We start from the raw sequence: 21,089 nt of genomic DNA on the forward strand, positions 1-21,089 counted from the left end.
ATTTGAACAGAATATCATTATTCATGGGCAAAAAATTATAATCTACTTAACTACATGAATTTGATTAACTATTAAGCTGTCACTAAGAATTCTACCTTACTTAATTTAATAACATGAAGAAATGTTTATAACGTTAAACAAAAAATTATACAAAATTATAAATGCTGGATCTCTTTTTTCACATCCAGAATAAAGATTAGAAATAAATTAATCAAATTGTTAACAATGCTATCTCTAAATGTTACCATTTAGATTACAAGTGTGTTTTTATTTTGTTCTCTACCTTTTCTGGAATGAACATATATTAGACACCTCTAAAATGGCCTATTTGAAATAATTCATAAAACTTCAGGCAATTTAAATAAGCGCCGTGTAGAACGTGATTATCTAAGGCTACTTGTGAGTATCTCAGAAAACCAATGGCTATTACTATCTTTGGAAAAAACCAGCTATAGAATTCTCTAAGGAATATCTACCACTAAAGATTATAATAAAGATTTACTGAAATGTTCTTATTATTCTTTAAGGAGAATAACAACTCTGTAATAATTCTTGTTGAGTCATAGATTTTATTGTATTTTACTAACTATGTATTTTACTTTTAAAGGTTTTACTCATGCCTGGCCGGTGTGGCTCAGTGGTTGAGTGACACTGTTCCTGGTCATGCCTGGGTTGTGAGCTCAATCCCCAGTGGGGGCGGGGGAGGCAGGGTGTGCAGGAGGCAGCGGGTCAATGTTTCTCTCTCATTTTTGTTCCTATCTCTCTTTCTCACTCACTTCCTCTCTGAGATCAATAAAAAACCTATATAATAAAGGGCTAATATGCAAATCGACTGAATGGCAGAATGACTGGTTGCTATGACGCACACTGACCACCTGGGGGCAGATGCTCAATGCAGGAGCTGCCCGCTGGTGGTCAATGTGCTCCCACAGCGGGAGTGCCGCTCAGCCAGAAGCCGGGCTTGTGAGCAAGTGCAACAGCAGTGGTGGGAGCCTCTCCCACCTCTGTGGCAGCACTAAGGACCCCTTGGGGGATGTCTGCCTGCCAGCTTAGGCCTGCTCCAGCAGGCGGACATCCCCCAAGAGGTCCTGGACTGTGAAAGGTCTCAGGCCGGGCTGAGGGGACCCTCCACCCCCTGCCGAGTGCATGAATGCTGTGCACCGGGCCTCTAGTATATTTATAAAGGTTTTACTCATTATGACCTTCCCTAATTTTAAGAGTCTAAATGATAAAGAAAATTAACTTTAGAATTATTTCCTACATTAAATTAGGGAATTTAATGTAGGAAATACATTATTATTTATTTCCTACATTAAATTAACTTTAGAATTATTTCCTACATTAAAAAACGCTGAGGTGTAAAGACATGTTATGTAAAGATGTGTGTGTGTGTGCACGCATATACATATGTTGAACCTTAAATAATTCATTAAATTTTTCAAAGCAAAAGGGAGATAGATCAATACTGTTTATCAGTGCTCTATACACAACTATAAATGTGAATGAAAATAGTAAAGGAACTTGAAAATTAACCAGGAATTTAAATGTGTAAAGCACTATTAACTATGTGTATAGGGCATAGCTAATATATTTAAATGAATACCTTTTCTCTTTCTATTTTAAGCCTTTCCTTTTCTTCTTTCTTCTTCATTCTCTCTTCTTCAACAATTTTCTTCAATTCCTCCTTCTTTTTCTCTTTATCTTCCCTTTCTTTTTTCTTTGCTTCTAGGGCATCTGCTTTTTCTCTTTTTAATTTAGCCTTTTCAAAAGCTGTGGAGAAGGTCAAAGTTAGAACTGCACACAGACAAAAAACAACGTATTTTGTAATGTAACATAAAAATCCTGAAATAATTGAAGGTTAAATGAGATAAGCAGAGATACACAGGGGTTGTAAATTCCTGAAGGGAGCCAGCAGGTGATTAAAACCAAAAAAGCAAGTTGGCCGGGCTTAAGATAAACCATTGCAATGGGACAAACATTTACCTGCTTTTAAAAGCCCTGCTACTCAAAGTGTGGTACTAAGAGCAACAGCCAGGTTATCACCTTCTCAGAAATGCAGAATCTCTTCTGTCACTTAGATCTACTAATTTAGAATCTTTGTTTGTAATAATGTCCCCAAGTGATTCATATGCACAGTCAAGTTTGGGAAGCCATGTTTTATAAGGCTGTGTGACTCAAACAAAATGGCCCAAAACAGTTTGTAAACTCTAGAAACTCCAACTTGTGCTTAATTCAGCATTAGGTCAGTTTAACATGGGATATGCTATATCTTGAAATAGATTTAAGAGATAAGCAGAGTTCTCATTTATCATAAAAATCAATAGATACGTAAAGAAAAAAACACCCTGATTTATGCTTTTTAAAGACCCCAGAAATATGCATTTTTAGAAACATCCCCCACCGGGCACAGAGAAATACTCTTTCCTGTATCTAAACAGTTTTTGGACAGAGTGTTAAAACTCACCCAGTGATTTCATTTCTTCTTGTTTCAAAAGTTTGTCTCTTTCTTTAGTAGCTTTATTCCTATAATTCGCGATAGTCTGTTTATTAGCAAGACTGGCTTCCTAAAAAACAAACCAAGAAACTAAGGTTGTAGAACCACAACTTTTACAAACTGACAGTCTGCCTTTTTTTTTTTTTGCCTTTTTCTTACAGTAATAGAAAACAAAATATTGAATAGCCCTCCTCAATTATACTTTCTTTATACTAAAATTAGGTTTTCTTAAAGCATAACTGAACTTTAAAAAATATGGCATTTAGGCCCTGGCTAGTTAGTTCAGTTGACTAGAACGTCATCCCAATATGCCAAGGTTGTGGGTTTGTTTGTTTTTTTCTTTGTTTTTTTTAAAATATATATTTTATTGCTTTTTTACAGAGAGGAAGGGAGACGGATGGAGAGTTAGAAACATCGATCAGCTGCCTCCTGCACACCTCCTACTGGGGATGTGCCCGCAATCAAGGTACATGCCCTTGACCGGAATCGAACCTGGGACCCTTCAGTCCAGAGGCCGACGCTCTATCCACTGAGCCAAACCAGCTAGGGCAAGGTTGTGGGTTTGATCCCCTGTCAGGACATATACAAGAATCAACTAATGAATGCACAAATAAGTGGCACAACAAATTGATGTTTCTCTCTCTCTCTCTCTCTCTCCCTAAAATCAATAAAAATATTTACATAAAAATATACTTATTTAGGATACCATAAATAACATTATAATTCAATATCTGTATACTCTACTGTGTGCTCACCACCCAAAGTCTAGCTTCCTTTGTTACCATGTATTTGACCCCCTTTACCTAATTCGCTTCTGGTAACCATCATTCTATTGTCTATATCTATGATTTTCTTTTTGTTTTGTTAGTTCATCTTATTTTTTGTTTTATATTCCACTTAATTCCTAAGTTTTTGTCCTTTTCCGTCTGACTTATAACTGCATTTTTAGTAACCCTGATCACAGTAACTTTTAATAACTTTAATCATAGAACTAATTCTATAGTCTACAAATTGGTCCAAAAATCTTCCAGAAAAAACTGGTAACCTATAAAGGGAGACTTAAAAATATATGCACTAGATAAAAAAAAATCCTTATAAACTAGATAGTATAGAGATCAAATATGTAAGAGGTACAGAAAAGAAATGTCAGAAACATTCTGTGGTTAATGTTAAAATATGTCAAAAGTTTATTTCTACTCTATTTCTTGTGAAAATAATGTCTCTAGCCTGCTTTACTATCTCTTATATATTAAATACTTTTTATGTTTTAATAATATCATTTATTCCCTCTATTTCATCCTGGTTTACATTTTAGTAATTGCTTATATGCTTGCTTCCCACTGTATAAAATCCCTGTGGCATGCGAGCCACGTCTAAAATTCACACCTGAAGCTTCTACAAGCCTCACTGCTGAGCAGTTATAAAACCATGTAGTACATACATTTTGTGTGTGTGAAGGAATGTGTTCCTTCCTACAGGCTATGGAGGTGGGGGAGCTAAACAATACTCGATTTTAAATAGTTTTATTCAGAGCTACAAGGTATTTTTTTTTAATCTATTCTCTACTTACCTGACTAATAGATACTCGTTTGGGTGGTCTCCCTCTTCTCCTGTTAGCAGTACTGAAGAGAAAGGTGGGTGGATCATCAGGGAAAAAATAAGAAAAATCTTGGTCTGCTATTTTATATGTTGAAAGAGAGGATGCCTTCGTAAAAAAAAAAAAAAAAAAAAAAAAAAAAAAAAAGGATAAAATAACATATTAGTAAACCACAAGTAGATATCCTCTAACATGTCATATGACTAACATATTAGACCAGGCCCAAAACATTAAAATTTCTTGTGCTATTATGAAGTAATATATATTTTAGTTAGTTTACTTGCTCCTTTAAAAAACTACATAATTAATTTGCTTTACTAGAAAGAAAACCAAAATTGAAATATAATAAACACTCAAGAATGTTTCAACAGTTTCTTGAATTCTAAAACTATTTCAAAATTACACTTATACAAGAATAATTTTTTACTTGCTTTGCTTTTGAATAATTTTGTATGAGGTTTTTTTTTTTTTTTTTTTTTTTTTGTTAATCCTCACCTGAGGATTTTTTTCCATTTATTTTCTTAGAATGGGAGTGGAAGGGAGGATGGGGGGAGGGAGAGAGAGAGAGAAACACTGATGTGAGAGAGATTGGTTGCCTCCTGCACATGCTTGACCAGGGCTGGGCGGAGGGGGCGTCGAACCTACAACCCAGGTAAGTGCTCTTGACCCTTTGGTGCATGGGCTGATGCTCTAACCACTGAGCTACACTGGTCAGGCTGTATGAGATTTCCTATGTAAATAAATAATCCATATATTTAACATTAAAATCCATTGTATTAACCAATAAATTTTTCTTATCCATTTCATAACTGCTAAACATTTAGCTCCCCCCTTACTGTTTGGGGTGATTTTTATGTATCAAATTTTAAAGTTGATTTGGATAAAAGCAGAAATACTGACAAATTCCTATAAAGTTTCAACTCAGAATTTTAGTTCAGAGAAATCAACCTCATGTTTATCAGAAGTGGTGTGATTCTGGAATAACTGATAAATCTAAGAGTTTCTCTCCTTTCACCTTGTATTCAGAACCTTTCCACCTTTTTTATCCATGTCCAACTCTAGGTTTTTTATTTTTTATTAGCAATTTTGAAGATTATTTTTTTGTCTAATTGCCAAGGTCATCATTCACTCTCTCTCCCTCCGTGTGTGTGTGTGTGTGTGTGTGTGTGTGTGTGTGTGTGTGTGTGTGTGTGTATTCTAATAAATGAAAAGCCAGGGGCTGTCACGACCTAAACGACAGAATGGACGACCGAACAGGAGGCTGTGTGGGGTGACCAGGCTGGCAGGGGGGGCAGTGAGGGACAACCAAATGACTGGGCCCTGGGGCCCAGCCAGGGTGCAGTGGTGGAAGGGAGCTCTGGGCCCAGGCCGGGGCATGGCGGAACTCTGGGTCTCCTGCAATCAGGGACGTGACTGGCCTTCAAACCCGGGATCCAGAGCTCTCTTTCACCACCTCGCCCCAGCAGGGGGGGGGGGGCAGTTAGGGGAGACCAGGCCAGCAGGGGGGGCAGTTAGGGGTGACCAGGCCAGAAGGGGGGGAAGTTGGGGGCAACCAGGCTAGCAGGGGGGCAGTTAGGGGTGACCAGGCCGGCAGAGGGGGCAGTTAGGGGTGACCAGGCCGGCAGGGGGTGCAGTGAGAGGCGACCAGGCCAGCAGGGGGGGCAGTGAGGGGCGACCAGGCCACCATGGGGGGGGGCAGTGAAGGGCAATCAGGCCAGCAGGCAGGTGAGCGACTAGGAGCCAGGATTGTGAGAGGGATGCCCCACTGCCAGTTTAGGCCCAATTCCTGGGATTGGGCCTAAACCGGCAGTCGGACATCCCCTGAGGGATCTCGGATTGGAGAGGGTGCAGGCTGGGCTGAGGAGACCCACCCATGCACAAATTTCATGCATCAGGCCTCTAGTATATATATAATCGATTTTAGAGAGAGAGGAAGGGAGAGGGATAGAGAGATACAAACATCGATGAGAGAGAGACACAGATCTGCTGCCTCCTGAACACCCACCATGGGGGATCAAGTCCGAAACCGGGGCATGTGCTCTGACCAAGAATTGAACCAGCGAACGCTTGGTTCATAGGTTGATGCTAAACCACTGAACCACACCGGCCAGGCAAAAATTTTCTTCCTCTTGAAGAAAATATGTGCCATTTACAAAAATATCTTTCAGGAAATATGTAAGAATATAATGATACACAACTTCATATTATTAACAAAAGACTATTTCTATTGGAATTCAATTTTCCATATAGTTCCATTTTGGTGGGAATATAGTTTTTAACATCTAAAACTCAATTAGTTCTGGCCATCATAAATCAAGAATTTATTAAGATTTTACACATATTCCATTAAGATGGTTGTCTACTATCCCACTTAAATAACCCCTGAATATACAGAATTGCCCTTTAAGTGTGAATGTAAAGCACATAAGTGGTTTCTTTTCCAACATATATATTTTAAAAAAAGTCAAAATAGGCTTTAATATATTAATTACTAAAGTTCCTTATTCACATATACATTTTGCACAACACACATAAATACCAGTATCTTTGTGTACTTGCAGGCATTCCTAAAACAGTCTACATTTACCACACTGAATATCACTGTGCTTTGTGGAGGGTGTGAGTGTGTGTCTCTGTGTGTGCGTACATGCATGTGCTTGCACCAGATATCCATTAATAATCTTTTATTATACTCTAAGAGAAAAACGTTTACCGTCACCTTTTCATTTATTTATTTACCAAGTTGAACTTCTTTCCCTGTTTATTGAATGTTTATTTTCCTTGGGAAATAACTGCTGCTGTCTACTTTTTCCAATTGGGTTGTTTTTGTTCATTCATATGTAAGAGATCTTTGTAAATTAGAGAAATTGGTCAACTGGCTACTTATAATACACACTAGAGGCCCAGTGTACGAAATTCATGCACGGGGGGAGGGTGTCCCTCAGCCCAGCCTGCACCCTCTCCAATCTGGGATCCCTCTCACAATCCAGGACTGCTGGCTACCAACTGCTCGCCTGCCTGCCTTCCTGATTGCCCCTAACCGCTTCTGCCTGCCAGCCTGATCACCCCCTAACCACTCCCCTGCCAGCCTGATTGATGCCTAACTGCTCCCCTGCCAGCCAGTTTGCCCCTAACTGCCCTCCCCTGCAGGCTTGGTCCCCCCCCAACTGCCCTCCCCTGCAGACCTGGGTCCCCCCCCAACTGCCCTTCCCTGCAGACCTGGTCGCCCCCAACTTCCCTCCTCTGCCAGCCTGGTCACCCCTAACTGCCCTCCCCTGCAGGCTTGATCGCCCCCAATTGCCGTCCCTTGCAGGCCTGGTCCCTCCCAACTACCCTCCCCTGCTGGCCATCTTGTGGTGGCCATCTTGTGTCCATATGGGGGCAGCCATCTTTGACCACATGGGGGTAGCCATCTTGTGTGTTGGAGTGATGGTCAATTTGCATTTTATCCTTTTATTAGATAGGATATGCAACTATCCTATCTAATAAAAGGGTAATATGCAAATTAACCGTCACTCCACCACAAAGACGGCGGTGCCCATAGCCACAAGATGGCGGTGCCCAGTCCTCTCAGCCCCACCAGAATCCCCCAGTTCCGGGGTGGTGGCTGCTGAGAGTGGGCAGTGTGAACGGCCTGGTGGAATGCTTGCTTCATTACCATGGCGACGAGGCAAGTGTTCCACCCTGGCCACGGAGGGCCTCTCGGCAGCGGGCACGAAGTGGCCGGGGGAGAGTGGGGGGTGAACGCTTGCATCGTTGCCCCGGCGATGAGGCAAGAGTTCTGCGCCCGGTCGCGGATGGGCCTCTGGGCCACGGAGAGCCTCCGTGCAGGGGGCATGGAGTGTCCAGGCCCCGCAGAGAGCTACTGGCGCACGGATTCGTGCGCAGGGATACTAGTCTATACTAATAAAAGGGTAATATGTTAATTAGAGCAGACAAAGCCGCAGTGGCTGTGAGGGCCAAAGGCAGGTAGCCGTGAGCGGTGCCTTCCCCTGATCAGCTGGTCGCCTCCCGCAGAGGGAGGACATCCCCTGAGCACTCCTGGACTGTGAGAGGGGGCAGGCTGGGCTGAGGGACCACCCCCCCAGTGCACGAATTTTCATGCACCAGGCCCCTAGTTCATACATAATATTCACTGACTGCCTACCAAACACCAGGCACTATTCTAGCCACTTAACACAAGTATCCAAATTGTTAACTTCTTGTAAGCATTATTTTACGTGGCTATCTGATATTCAATGCCATAGATCAGTGGTCGCCAAACTCATTAGTCAACAGAGCCAAATATCAACAGTACAATGATTGAAATTTCTTTTGAGAGCCAAATTTTTTAAACTTAAACTTCTAACGCCACTTCTTCAAAATACTCGCCCAGGCTGTGGTATTTTGTGGAAAAGCCACACTCAAGGGGCCAAAGAGCCGTGGTTTGCCAACCACTGCCATAGATAAAGCATAATGGGGGAAGGGGCGCAGAGCGGAGTGGAGGGGGTCACTGGGGAGAAAAAGGGGACATGTATAGCACTTATTCATCAACTAGTAGCCCATTGCGCAATATCACGTGCAGTAGGCCACCCGCCCTTCTGCGGGAGCCAGTGGTAACTGCAGCGCGCCGCCAGGAGCCGTGCTGCTTCCACGGGAGCCATGCAGCTTCCGCAGGAGGCGAGAGGGAGCCATGCTGCTTCCGTGGGAGGCGGGCCCACTGTCTCCTCTCTGGGCCTGTGCTCGGCCACGGAGGCTGTGGGCCAGCCCCCCGTCCCCCAAAGCCCTCTTCAGCTGGGGCGTTTCTGCGGCAATGAAGCAAGCGTTCCGCCTGGCTGCTCTGCACCCGCTGCCCAGAGGCCCTCCGTCACCACGGCGATGAAGCAAGCATTCCGCCAGGCCGCTCACGCTGCCCGCTCTCAGTGGCAGCCCCTCTAAGACTGGGGGGCTCCGATGAGGCTGAGGGGACTGGGCGCCACCACCTTGTGGCTATGGGCGCTGCCATCTTTGTGACAGAGTTATGGTTAATTTGCATATTACCCTTTTATTAGATAGGATAAGATTGGAGGCAGCCAATCAATGATTCTCTCTTATCATTGATGTTTCTATCTCTATCCCTCTATCTTCCTCTCTGAAATCAATAAGAGAAATATATATATAAAAAAAGAGAATGCATAACATTAAGATTTGTTTCATTTCTTTTTTTTTTTTTTAGTTAACCAAATGTCCCAGCTTTATTTTATTTATTTTCCATTGATTTTTACAGAGTGGAAGGAAGGGAAGGAAAGAGAGACAAAGAGAGAGACAGAGGCAGAGAGATAAATCATAAATGTGAGAGACACATTGATTGTCTCCTACATGTGTGTGGGATCAAACACGCAACCCAGGTATGTGCCCTTGACTGGGAATCAAACCCAAGACCCTTTGGTGCACAAGTTGATGTTCTAGCCACTGAGTCACACTGGCTAGGGCCCAGTTTTATTTAATAAATAATCTATCTTGTTCTCTAGTGATTACTAATCTACTTTTTCATTTATTTTCTTTTGATGTAACATTTATTTTCTTTTGATGTAACATTTAGATATAATGAAATGCATCAATCTTAAGCATACAATAGCTGATTTCTGATGCATGTATACATGTCCCTTACCCATTCTATTGCTTTTTTACTTATATTTAGCATTTATCCCAATGTGTGTTAAATATTTCTCTCTTTTTATATGTGTATTATAATAAAACTTTATTTATAAAACCAGGCAGCTAGCAGGAATTTGCCCACTGGTGCTAATTTGCCAACCCTTGATCTGGTGACAAAAATTACTACCATCACTTGAGGAAGACAGAAGTGAAGCCCCAAAAGGTTATTTTACTTACTTACCCAAGATCTCACAGACAAATTACAGAATGTGAATTCAAATTAGTACTACTCAAATTTATTTTAAAATATATCAACCAATAAACTATTTATATATATAAAAGGCTAAGTGTTCGTCCATCCAACCAGTAGGTATGACGTGCACTGACCATCAGGGGGCAGACTTTCTATGCAGGAGCTACCATAACTCACACTGGCCATCTACACTAATAAAAGAGAAACATGCAAATTGACCATCACTCCGCTACACCCACCAGCCAATCAGGAGGGAATATGCAAATTATAAGGACAAAGATGGAGGTCACCCAGCTGCTCCAGGTGCGGAGTGGCCCGGCGGGGCAAGACGCCTGCTATGAGAGGGAGGGTGGGGGGCGAAGGGATCTACAGGAGCGGCATTCCGGCCGGCCACAGTGAAGGACGAAGAGTGCAGACTCCGGAGTCTGCAGCGAAGACGAAGATAGCAGACTCTGGCGAAGATGAAGATGGCAGACTCCGGTCTGAGTCTGCAGTGAAGATGGCAGACTCCAGCCAGAGTCTGCAGCGAAGACAAAGACGGCAGACTCTGGCCAGAGTCTGCAGCAAAGTCGGCAGACTCTGGCCGGAGCGAAGGCCTGGGTCCTAGGTGCTGGAGGAAAATTGGTGCTGGAAGCCAAGGGAAGGAAGGGCCTCTAGTTTAAAAATAAACAGCACCACGGACCTGGCGCCGACAAACCAATACTTGGCTTCCCCCAAGTGGGACACAGGCCCCGCCACCATCCCAGAGCGACACTCCACCAAATCGCAGCCAACACTTCCAAGACCCCATGGTGCAAAATGCAGCCCACAGCCCAGCCCAGCCCTGAAATGGATGCTGTGGGTGCTGGGTGATGATGTCACATAGCAATGCCTGGATTCCTCTCCCTAGAGACTAGCCTCCTTGCAGTTTCTTCAGCCCAGGAACTCGACTTGCTTTATAGCCAGGTGGAAACATTTTGCACTTTAACCAAATGTTTGTGAAGCATTTTCCCATGCCTCATCTCAGTTGATCCTAACAGAAGTCCTGGAACAGGTAGATAGGAGACTCTGTAGAATCCTATTTTCTTTTCATTAGCCAGAAAACAGAGATTTAGAAAGTTTAGAAACTTGACCCGAATAAAAAGAAGTAAGAAATGGTGGACCTTGAAAATGACTTCAGGTTTTCTCACTGCACAGAATATAGTCAAACACTGTTGCAGTGAAATATTTTACTCTTTGTTCTCCCTGCATGATCTACAATAACAATCTGCTTTGTATTGATATTTACTGCTGTGTTGCTGACAATTACCTGAAAGAGAAGTTGAGGTGCTTCCCTGGGCTGGAAAAAGTTTAGCTACATCAGAAAGCAGGTCTAATTAAGCAAGTTTATTCTATATATATTAGAGGCCCAATGCACGAAGATTCGTGCAAGAATGGGCCTTCCTTACTCTGGCTGCCAGCACCGCCTTTGCTCTGGCTCGGAGCCACCATTTGGCCTTCCCACGCTGCCCAGAGGCCTGGAGCGGTGCAGAATGCCTGCATCATTGCCATGGCAACAAAGCAAGTGTCCTGCCCCGCCCCTGCATATGCAAATTAACCTGCCATCTTTGTTGGGTTAATTTGCATACTCACTCCTGATTGGCTGGTGGGAGTCATGAAGGTACGGTCAATTTGCATCTTACTCTATTATTAGTGTAAATAAAAGGCTAAGTTGACTGGTGCATGTGTGATACATATAAAGCTCTCGCTGGCGCCAATTGCACGCGTGTGTTTTGATCTGTCATTGTTGACTGTGAATTTGGTTGACACTTCTGTTATAGAGAAAGGGCGAATAGCAATATTAAAATATTTCTTCTAAGTAATTTCCTTTCAATGTGCACGAATCTGTGCACTAGGACAGTAGTAATATAAAAAAGTAATTTAATCACTCACTATCTTTTTTTTTTTAGTATTTTGATAAATTTTATATTTTTATTTTTTATTAAATTGATTAGAGTGACACTGGTCAATATGATCATATAGGTATCAAGTGTGGGTCTCTATATTACAAAAATCTGAATATTGTGCCATGTACTCACCTCCCAAAGTTAAATCTTGTTCCGTCACCATATATTAGGATCCCCTTCTTCCCCCACACCCCCTTTCCTCTGGCAACACCACACTGCTGCTTGTGTTTTTCTCATTTTTAAGAATTCGTTTTACCATTTAACTTTTTACTCAGTGTACAATGTGTGGTTTACAAAATTTATTCGCCCACCTTTAACAGTTATGAATAAATTATAATCTTAGTATTGGTCTTTGATTTTTTTTTTATTATATATATTAGTGGCCCGGTGCACGAAATTCATGCACGGGAGGGGGTGTCCCTCAGCCTGGCCTGCACCCTCTCCAATCTGGGACTCCTCGGGGGATGTCCGACTGCTGGGGGATGTCCCTGTGGGATTGGGCCTAAACTGGCAGTTCGACATCCCTCTCGCAATCTGGACTGCTGGCTCCTAACCACTCACCTGCTTGCCTGCCTGATTGCCCCTAACCACTCTGCCTGCTCGCCCCCAACTGCCCCCTCTGCCGGCCTGCTCGCACCCAACTGTACCCCCTGCTAGCCTGATCGCTCCCAAATGCCCTCCCCTGCCAGCCTCGTGGCCCCCAACAGCCCTCCCCTGCTGGCCTCATGGCCCCCAACTGCCCTCCCTGGCCAGCCTCATGGCCCTCAATAGCCCTCCCCTGCCGGCCTCATGGCCCCCAACAGCCCTCCCCTGCCGGCCTCATGGCCCCCAACTGCCCTCCCCGGCCAGCCTCATGGCCCCCAACTGCCCTCCCTGGCCAGCCTCATGGCCCCCAACAGCCCTCTCCTGGCCAGCCTCATGGCCCTCAACTGCCCTCCCCGGCCAGCCTCATGGCCCCCAACAGCCCTCTCCTGGCCAGCCTCATGGCCCTCAACTGCCCTCCTCGGCCAGAGGCCCATCCGCTCCATATCCGCTGCCCAGAGGCCCTCCGTGGCCGGGGTGTAATGTTTGTCTCATCGCCACGGCAATGAAGCAAGCATTCCACCAGGCCACTCATGCTGCCCACTCTCAGCGGCCACCCCCCCAGGACTGGGGGACTCTGGCAGGGCTGAGAGGACTGGGTGCCACCATCTTGTGGCTATGAGTGCCACCATCTTTGTGGAGTGATGGTTAATTTGCATATTACCTTTTTATTAGATAGGATTGTTCTATTTAGTACAGGGGTGGGCAAACTTTTTGACTCAAGGGCCACAATGGGTTCTTAAACTGGACCGGAGGGCCGGAACAAAAGCATGGATGGAGTGTTTGTGTGAACTAATATAAATTCAAAGTAAAGGAGCGGAGGAGAGAGAGCAAGAGAACCCTCTGCTCTTTCGGCTCCACGGGCTGGACAGAACAGCCGAACGGGCCGGATCCGGCCTGCGGGCCGTAGTTTGCCCACGGCTGATCTAGCAGGATCTATTTCAGCATTGTTCTTTGATCTATTTTTATGAGTCATAACCACACTGTTAGAAAATTATAGTTACCCCACCCCCAAAACCTTTCTTTTTCCAAGTTTTCCTTCTATTCTCACCTGGTTAATCATTTTTACCAGGAAAAAAAAGTGGCAGTACCTGTACCATCTAGCAATTCTAGAAATTGCAAAAACAGTATTTAATCCAATCCTATACAATAAAAGGGTTATATGCATATCAACTGAACAGCAGAATGATCAGTCGCTATGACACACACTGACAACCAGGGGGCAGACGCTCAATGCAGGAGCTGTCCCCTGGTGGTCAGTGTGCTCCCACAGGGTGAGCGCCGCTCAGCCACAAGCCGGGCTGACGGCTTTGTGGCGGGAGCCTATCCTGCCTCTGCGGCAGCGCTAAGGATGTCCAACTCTGACTTAGTGGGGAGTGGGCCTAAGCCATCAGTTGGACATCCCCCAAGGCTCCCAAACTGCTAAAGGAAGCAGGCCGGGCTGAGGGAACCCCCCCACCGAGTGCATGAATGTCGTGCACCGGGCCTTCTAGGATGTAAAGAAAATTACTAAAAATTGGCTCTAGGTAAAAAGAGCTATTTTTAACCAATTTTGAATGAACATTTCTGCAATATTATAACTTTACCAGTGCCCTGTGCACGGATTCATGCACACTGAAAGGAAATTAATTAGAAGGTGGCCAGCAGGGCAGGACTGGGCAAGACAGGCCAGACATGCCCTATAGCCAACCTCCCACGGTTCCTCCCCTGCCAGCTGCACCTGGGGTGGTGCCATGGCTCGAAGGGCATCTGTGGTCACCGATAGATGACCGCTCAGCAATAAACCAGATTTGGGGCCAATAGTGCCCCAGCAACAACATAACCCACAACCGAAGGTGAAATCGCACGGCCCTGCAAGGAATCGGGCTCCCTCCTCTCTGGTTCGGGGGTGCGTCACCCGAGAACTGCTGCTGCCAAGTCACCACAGCTCGGTAGTTCCTACACTGAGTGTCTGCCCCTTGGTGGGCAGTACGCGTCATACCTACTGGCTGGTTGGATGGTCACTTAGCCTTTTACCAGTATATATATAGAAATCACACTATCCATTTCTCCTTTTTTCTTCTTTCTAACAAATAATTACACTGTTCTAATTACCTTAATTTTAATGACTCCATCTTGAGTTTCACAGTGTTGCTTTAGAAAAAGCTTTAGTTTATCACGAGAAAATAGGTGTTTTCTCCGGCTAAAGGGGAAAAAAGGAGAGCAAAGTGTTAATATCAAAGAATTCAATCCATAATCTCTGTAAATCTATAACCTCAATTTCAAGCCTAGAAAATGACAATTCACTTTGTAAGAGTATTTTTGTAGAAATAGCAAGAAACTTTATACAAAAGTACTTAGAAGAATGTTATAAGATCTACTTGATTGGATCTATTATAAAAGTCCATTAAAATAGTATATGCATTTATTGCTTAGGAACCACTTAGAAATAAACCTCAAGGAAAATATACTACAAAGAATACACCAAATCTTATAAAATTAGACGATCATTCCTACAAGTTATCACCATTAAAATTCTTTAAAAAATTAATATCAATAGGCTATCACGGTAACACTAAGTAAATCAACTTTCAAATGGTTATTGTGAATAGAGTAGGACATGGGTTTTATCAAATTCTAAAATATTTTGTGTTTAAACTTCATATGGCAGCCAACAAATTCATGGGATTAAAATTAAAGAGAATGAGAATTTTTAAAATTCTAATAATGTACTATTTCTGATTCTCCCTTGCTCCCAAATTAAAAAAGAGTAACTATAACAGTAACAAACACCACCACAACAAAACAAAAACAAATGACACACAAGTATTTCTGGAAATTTTCTGAAAAGTAAATGATTTAATTCAATTCAATGTCTTCCTATCAAGAAAAAGCCACATTAAAAGCTTCTATCCTATATAATAAAGAGGTAATATGCAAATTGACCATCACTTCAACACACAAGATGGCTGCCCCCATGGGCACACAACATGGCCGCCACAAGATGGCGGGCAGAAGAGGGCAGTTGGGGGTGATCAGCCTGCAGTGGGGGGCAGATAGGGGTGACCAGGCTGGCAGAGGAGGGTAGTTGGGGGCGACCAGGCCGGCAGAGGAGGGTAGTTGGGGGCGACCAGGCCTGCAGGGTAGGGCAGTTGGGGGGGACCCAGGCTGGCAGGGAAGAGCAGTTGGGGGGGGGGGACCAGGTCTGCTGGAGAGGGCAGTTGGGGGGGACCGGGCCTGCAGGGGTGGGCAGTTGGGGGCGACCAGGCCTGCAGGGGAGAGCAGTTGTGGGGACTGGGCCTGTAGGGGAGGGCAGTTGAGGGGGACCAGGCCTGCAGGGGAGGGAAGTTGGGGGGGGGGGGGGACCAGGCCTGCAGGGGAGGACAGTTAGGAGCGACCAGGTAGGCAGCGGAAGGCAGTTAGGGGTGACCAGGCCTGCAGGGGAGGGCAGTTGGGGGAGACCAGGACGACAGAGGAGGGCAGTTGGGGGGGACCAGGCCTGCAGGGGAGGGCAGTTGGGCGGGACCAGGCCTGCAGGGGAGGGCAGTTAGGGGCGACCAGGCGGCAGGGAGGGCAGATAGGGGCAATCAGGCCGGCCAGGGAGCAGTTAGGCGTTGCTCAGGCTGGTATGGGAGTGGTTAGGTGGTGATCAGGCTGGAAGGCAGAAGCTGTTACAGGAAATCAGGCAGGCAGGCAGTCGACCGGTTAAGAGCCAGCAGTCCCGGATTGTGAGAGGGATGTCCCAGATTAGAGAGGTTGCAGACTGGGCTGAGGGACACACACCCCCACCCCCACCCCATGCACGAATTTCATGCACCGGGCCTCTAGTGAGTAAATAAACTATTAAAAAGCTTTTAAATAAAGGCCCTCCCAAAAATATTATCATCACTTTTCTTCAAACACATGAGTATATATGGGACAACAGGGATGAGAAAATAAGTAGAAACATTTTACATCAAACAAAAATGCAAGATGGACTCTTATGTGGCAAGTTGATAGTAGGCTAATAATGTCAACTTATTCAGATGACTAAGAGCCTAACCTCAGCAGGCAAAAATAGGGATTTTCCCTATGTATAGTGCTGATTCTTTTATTAACCAATCACTACCTCTCTTTTGATTAGGTCTCAAAGAGGAATTTTTAAAGATACTCAATTTTTATTATTTAACTTTCTTAAGAAATGAGGAGACTGATCAGATGCTTGTATCTAATGAATAAATTATTACAAACGTGACTGACATATTTGTAAGCACCATCAAATTTCTCAGCTTTGAAAACTGAGTTCTCTCATGAGAAGTACTTCATAAATAGGAACTTTCATAATTTCTTAGATGTGAAGACTATTTGGGGTTACTAACCAATCTAAATAAAGGGCTCATGGAGTCCATTAAGATTCAATTTATCAGTCTATGAGCATATAAATGTACATTTATTTTTTAAAAAGAAGCAACCACTTCCAAGTTGTTTTACATCAAATCTTCTTAACCTAATATAATTAAATCAGCATAGAGAAGATACTGAATTTTACCTGATTTGTGTGGCTTTAACAATAGCACACTCAAATAATTCTTTTTTAGTGGCTTGCACTTTGTACTTGAATAATAAGGGATCAATTGCATCTCTTTTCTTCCTAAAAAGAGTAGAGATAGAAATCAGTTAATAATTTCTTTGGAAATGTGAGGTTTTAAATAGAAATCTAGTTCCTAAGAACATACTATAACAGAACCTAAAAAATTTTTATATTTTCTTTTCTTTTAATCCTCACCCAAAGATTTTTTTCCATTGATCTTCAGAAAGAGCGTGAAGGGAGGGAGAAAGGGAGGGAGAAAGGGAAAGAGGAAGGGAAGGAGGGAAAAAGGAGGGAAGGGAAGAAGAAGAAGGGAGAGAGAATAACATCCGATTGGTTGTCTCCTACGCTCTCCCAGACTGGGACGGGGATTGAACCTGCTACTGAAGTATGTGCCCTTGACCAGGAATGGAACCCCCGAGCTGCTTTGGTCCCTGGGTCAATGCTCTAACCACTGAGAAAAAACTGGCCAGGGCTGTGTATTTTAACTAGAATTTTAAATGTTATTGATATTTCTCACCATTCTATTAGCCAAAATAGTAAAAAGCACTATTTTGTTAGGTAGGTACTTTAATTTCTTAAATGACTTAGCACAAAGTACCCAGTTTAATTTAAATTAATAAACAAACAAATAGCTCTTATATTTGCATTTAAACTTCCCGCTTCATAGCTTTGTAATTCAAGAACAAAAGTAGAGATAATGGAGTTTATCCTATTTTAAGAATTGGCAAAGTAGTACACATTTAAAACCTCCACTCCCATCAACTTATCTTTTCTTCCCTTTGAGGGTGCATTCATTCATTCATTCAGTTATAAGTTTCAACATGCTACAATACGAATGTACTTTAAAAAATAATACTAAGTGAAATAAGCCAGACACAAAAGAACAAATACTATATGATCGCACTTATATGAAAATATGTAATTAATGCCACTAAATTATACATTTAAAATGGCAAGTGATTATGTTATATATGTTCTCTCTCTTTCTCTCTGCCTCACCCTTTCTCCCACAAAATGCTGGTGATTATTTTAGCACCTATATTGAACAAATACTATATGATCCCACTTGTATGAAAATATGTAATTAATGCCACTAAATTATACATTTAAACTGGCAAGTGATTATGTTATATATGTTCTCTCTCTTTCTCTCTGCTTCACCCTTTCTCCCACAAAATGCTGGTGATTATTTTGAGCACGTAGGCTTACTTCCAATATCCTGCTTTAGTATATCTTGCAGGTATTATGAACTATTTGATACTTTTCTAACTCAATTTCTATTTCTCCTCAATGATATAAGAATATAACTATCTACCCTTATAGAATGGGTCTGAGAAATAAATAAGAAAACATATGTGGGTGCTGTTACACAGTTTAACTCATGGAAAATGCCACCTACTAAAACATAAGAAAATCCAGATTACGTTCTGTTTGGAGGGATCAACCAAAAAGTAAATCACTTAAGTTAGGGAATTAATAGAAATAACTCAACAGATGCTCTGGCCAGTGGTCAGAGCATCGGCCTAAGCACCAAAGGACTTCAGTTCGATTCTAGTCAAGGGCGAGTACCTGGGCTGAGGTTCGATCACCGGCCCCCTCTGGGCATGTGTGGGAAGCAAACTATCAATGTGTCTCTCTCACATTGATATTTCTCTCTCTCCCTTTTTCTCTCTTCCTCCCTCCCTTCCACTCTCTCTAAAAATCAATGGAAAAAATATCCTTGGTGAGGATTAACAACAACAAAAAGAAATAGCTCAACAGAGTAAAGGTCCACAGATGTCTATGTTTCACCCTTCCTGATATATCAGGATATAGCAGTAACAATCTATAAACAACCTGGCATTTTATGATGTTGATGTACAGTGAAAGCTCAGATTCTTTGAGATCACAAACTGGTTAAAAATATCTATGACTAAATATTAGACCAGCTTACTCATTTTTTCCTATATCAAGGGTTTATTCCTATGGTTAAATCCAATTATACTTTGTTATGAGCTTGTTATAAGTGGCACAAGTGAGATTGACCAATAGAAATACTCCTCTAAATGCTACATATAACAGGCAAAATATTCACTTACTAATTGGGATTCTGAATTAATTTGCTTTGTACTCAAGGTAAGAAATTAGCCACAAAATATGTAGGTAGCTCTTATTCAAATCTAAAAAGAAGGGAAAGGACATTAATGCACCGAATAAGAGAGCGCTAAACCTAAGAAGCTAGACATCCCTCATCTCAAAACACGTAAAAGATTTAGAAGAGTATATTAAAAGTTACTATTAAATAATCTTAAATAAATTATTTTAAAAAGAAAAAATTAGATAAATGCTTACCATGTTTAAACATCAATTTAAAAAATATCTTTTACATACAAAATCTGTATTTAACTGTTCAAGACTTATCTAATATATAACTAAATCTAAGGGTTACAATCCTTGCTATAGTCCAAAAAAAAAAAAATCACATGAACTACTTTCAGAGTTGCTAAAGAACATACATTAACTACACAATATCCACTAATGTTGCATGCCAAACTATGTATTCAATAAGACACACAGACAAGTGACCTATTAATTTCTTTTTCTGCTTAATAACAGCAACTCAAGAAAAAAAATGAGATGTATCAAATCATGTTTCATTCACTCACCTCAAAATAATTTTTTTCTGTCAGGCAATGTATTAGTTAGATGACCTCGTGCAAAGCCAATTAACCTTTCTAAAGCTCAGATTCTTGTTAAGTAAAAATAATACTCTTTCAGAACCGACTAACATGCAAATCAAGCACTTAGCACAGCACCAGGACACAGTAAATGCTCAAATTCTAGCTATGGATACAATAGTTCAAGTCAGACAAAACGAGAACTTGAATTACAAGGTTTTGAGGGATAGAACCTGTCACTAGTATTTTCAGGAGCAAAGGAGTTAAAGGAAGTATTTAAGAGTGGCCTCCGGTTTCTTATTTGATTATGGTACTATTCACTGAAGAGAGGGAGAAGAAGATAGACAGGCTGGAGAAAACTTTTTTAAATCTGAGATTCCTAAAAGGTAGAGCGAGAACAGAATGGAGCAGTGAAGAATTAAGTAGTTGTAGAGAACAGGAGGGAGCTGAGCTAAAACACTTAAACAGACTCGTATCAGTTGAGGACTTGGCAGAGATTTTAAATTTACCTGCAGGGAGTGCTAATCTAGATGTGTTTGTGTGCTTTTTCTCCAAGAGCACTCAGCTGAATAAGGCTGCCAAATGAATGCATTTCAGAAGGTTACAGAATTTCTTTACCACATGTATCATAAAGTAAGTCTAATAAAATACAGAATGAATTTTCCCAAGTAAACAAAAGTGGAATTTGTAAATATAATTGAATGAGATGAGCTTCAATTGCTCTTAAACTGCTAACTCGAGTTAACTACGTTTCAGTTTTACAAACTCTAACATGTTGTGGAACCACATTGTTTAGCTGAATAGCATACCACAGTATGACTAGAAAAGAAGGGAGGGATTAAAGAAAAAATGATTTTCAATGGTATGTCATTAGCCAATCGTACATTTTAAAATGAATAAAAATCACTTACCCATTTTGAAAAGAACTGTTTTGGGTTTCTGAATCATCACTATCACTGATAATAATAGTTTCTCCATCTACACTACTGACATGTCCATTAGAAAAACCATTCTGATGTGATGGAGGGAGGACTTCCAAAATCCTACACTGTAACCTGAAAGAAAATGATATATTTTAAAATGCAAATCATTTGACATTTTAAAATCAAACATTTCAAATGATCTAATTATTGTGAACTGAAAAGTTATTTTGTTTTATGGAAACTATGACTGATTAATGTAACCAATTTTACAAAAAATAAACATCTGTAACATCCAATTTAAGCAAAGGTTGGCTATAAGCCTATATAATAAAAGGCTAATATGCAAATCGACCGAACGGCGGAACGACCGGTTGCGATGACGCACACTGACCACCAGGGGGCAGACGCTCAATGCAGGAGCTGCCCCCTGGTGGTCAGTGTGCCAGAAGCTGGGCTCACAGGCCTAAGCTGTCAGTTGGGCATCCCCCAAAGG

The 21,089-nt window shown here is 42.2% G+C and overlaps 1 protein-coding gene across 3 annotated transcripts in view; it reads right to left on the bottom strand.

Annotated features, from left to right (window-relative positions):
* BAZ1A (bromodomain adjacent to zinc finger domain 1A) overlaps nt 1-21,089 on the bottom strand; it is a 100,031-nt gene that overhangs the window by 47,928 nt on the left and 31,014 nt on the right. For all 3 annotated transcript variants that reach the window (XM_080671182.1, XM_080671183.1, XM_080671181.1), the window contains 6 exons: nt 20,585-20,728; nt 16,975-17,076; nt 14,562-14,649; nt 4,065-4,199; nt 2,465-2,564; nt 1,604-1,770 (listed from right to left, as the gene is read on the bottom strand). In XM_080671182.1, the coding sequence (XP_080527308.1) occupies nt 1,604-1,770; nt 2,465-2,564; nt 4,065-4,199; nt 14,562-14,649; nt 16,975-17,076; nt 20,585-20,728 (736 nt within the window). The remainder of the gene's footprint in view (nt 1-1,603; nt 1,771-2,464; nt 2,565-4,064; nt 4,200-14,561; nt 14,650-16,974; nt 17,077-20,584; nt 20,729-21,089) is intronic.

The sequence above is a fragment of the Plecotus auritus genome, assembly GCF_963455305.1.
Source record: "Plecotus auritus genome assembly, chromosome: 1".
Taxonomy (NCBI): Eukaryota; Metazoa; Chordata; class Mammalia; order Chiroptera; family Vespertilionidae; genus Plecotus; species Plecotus auritus.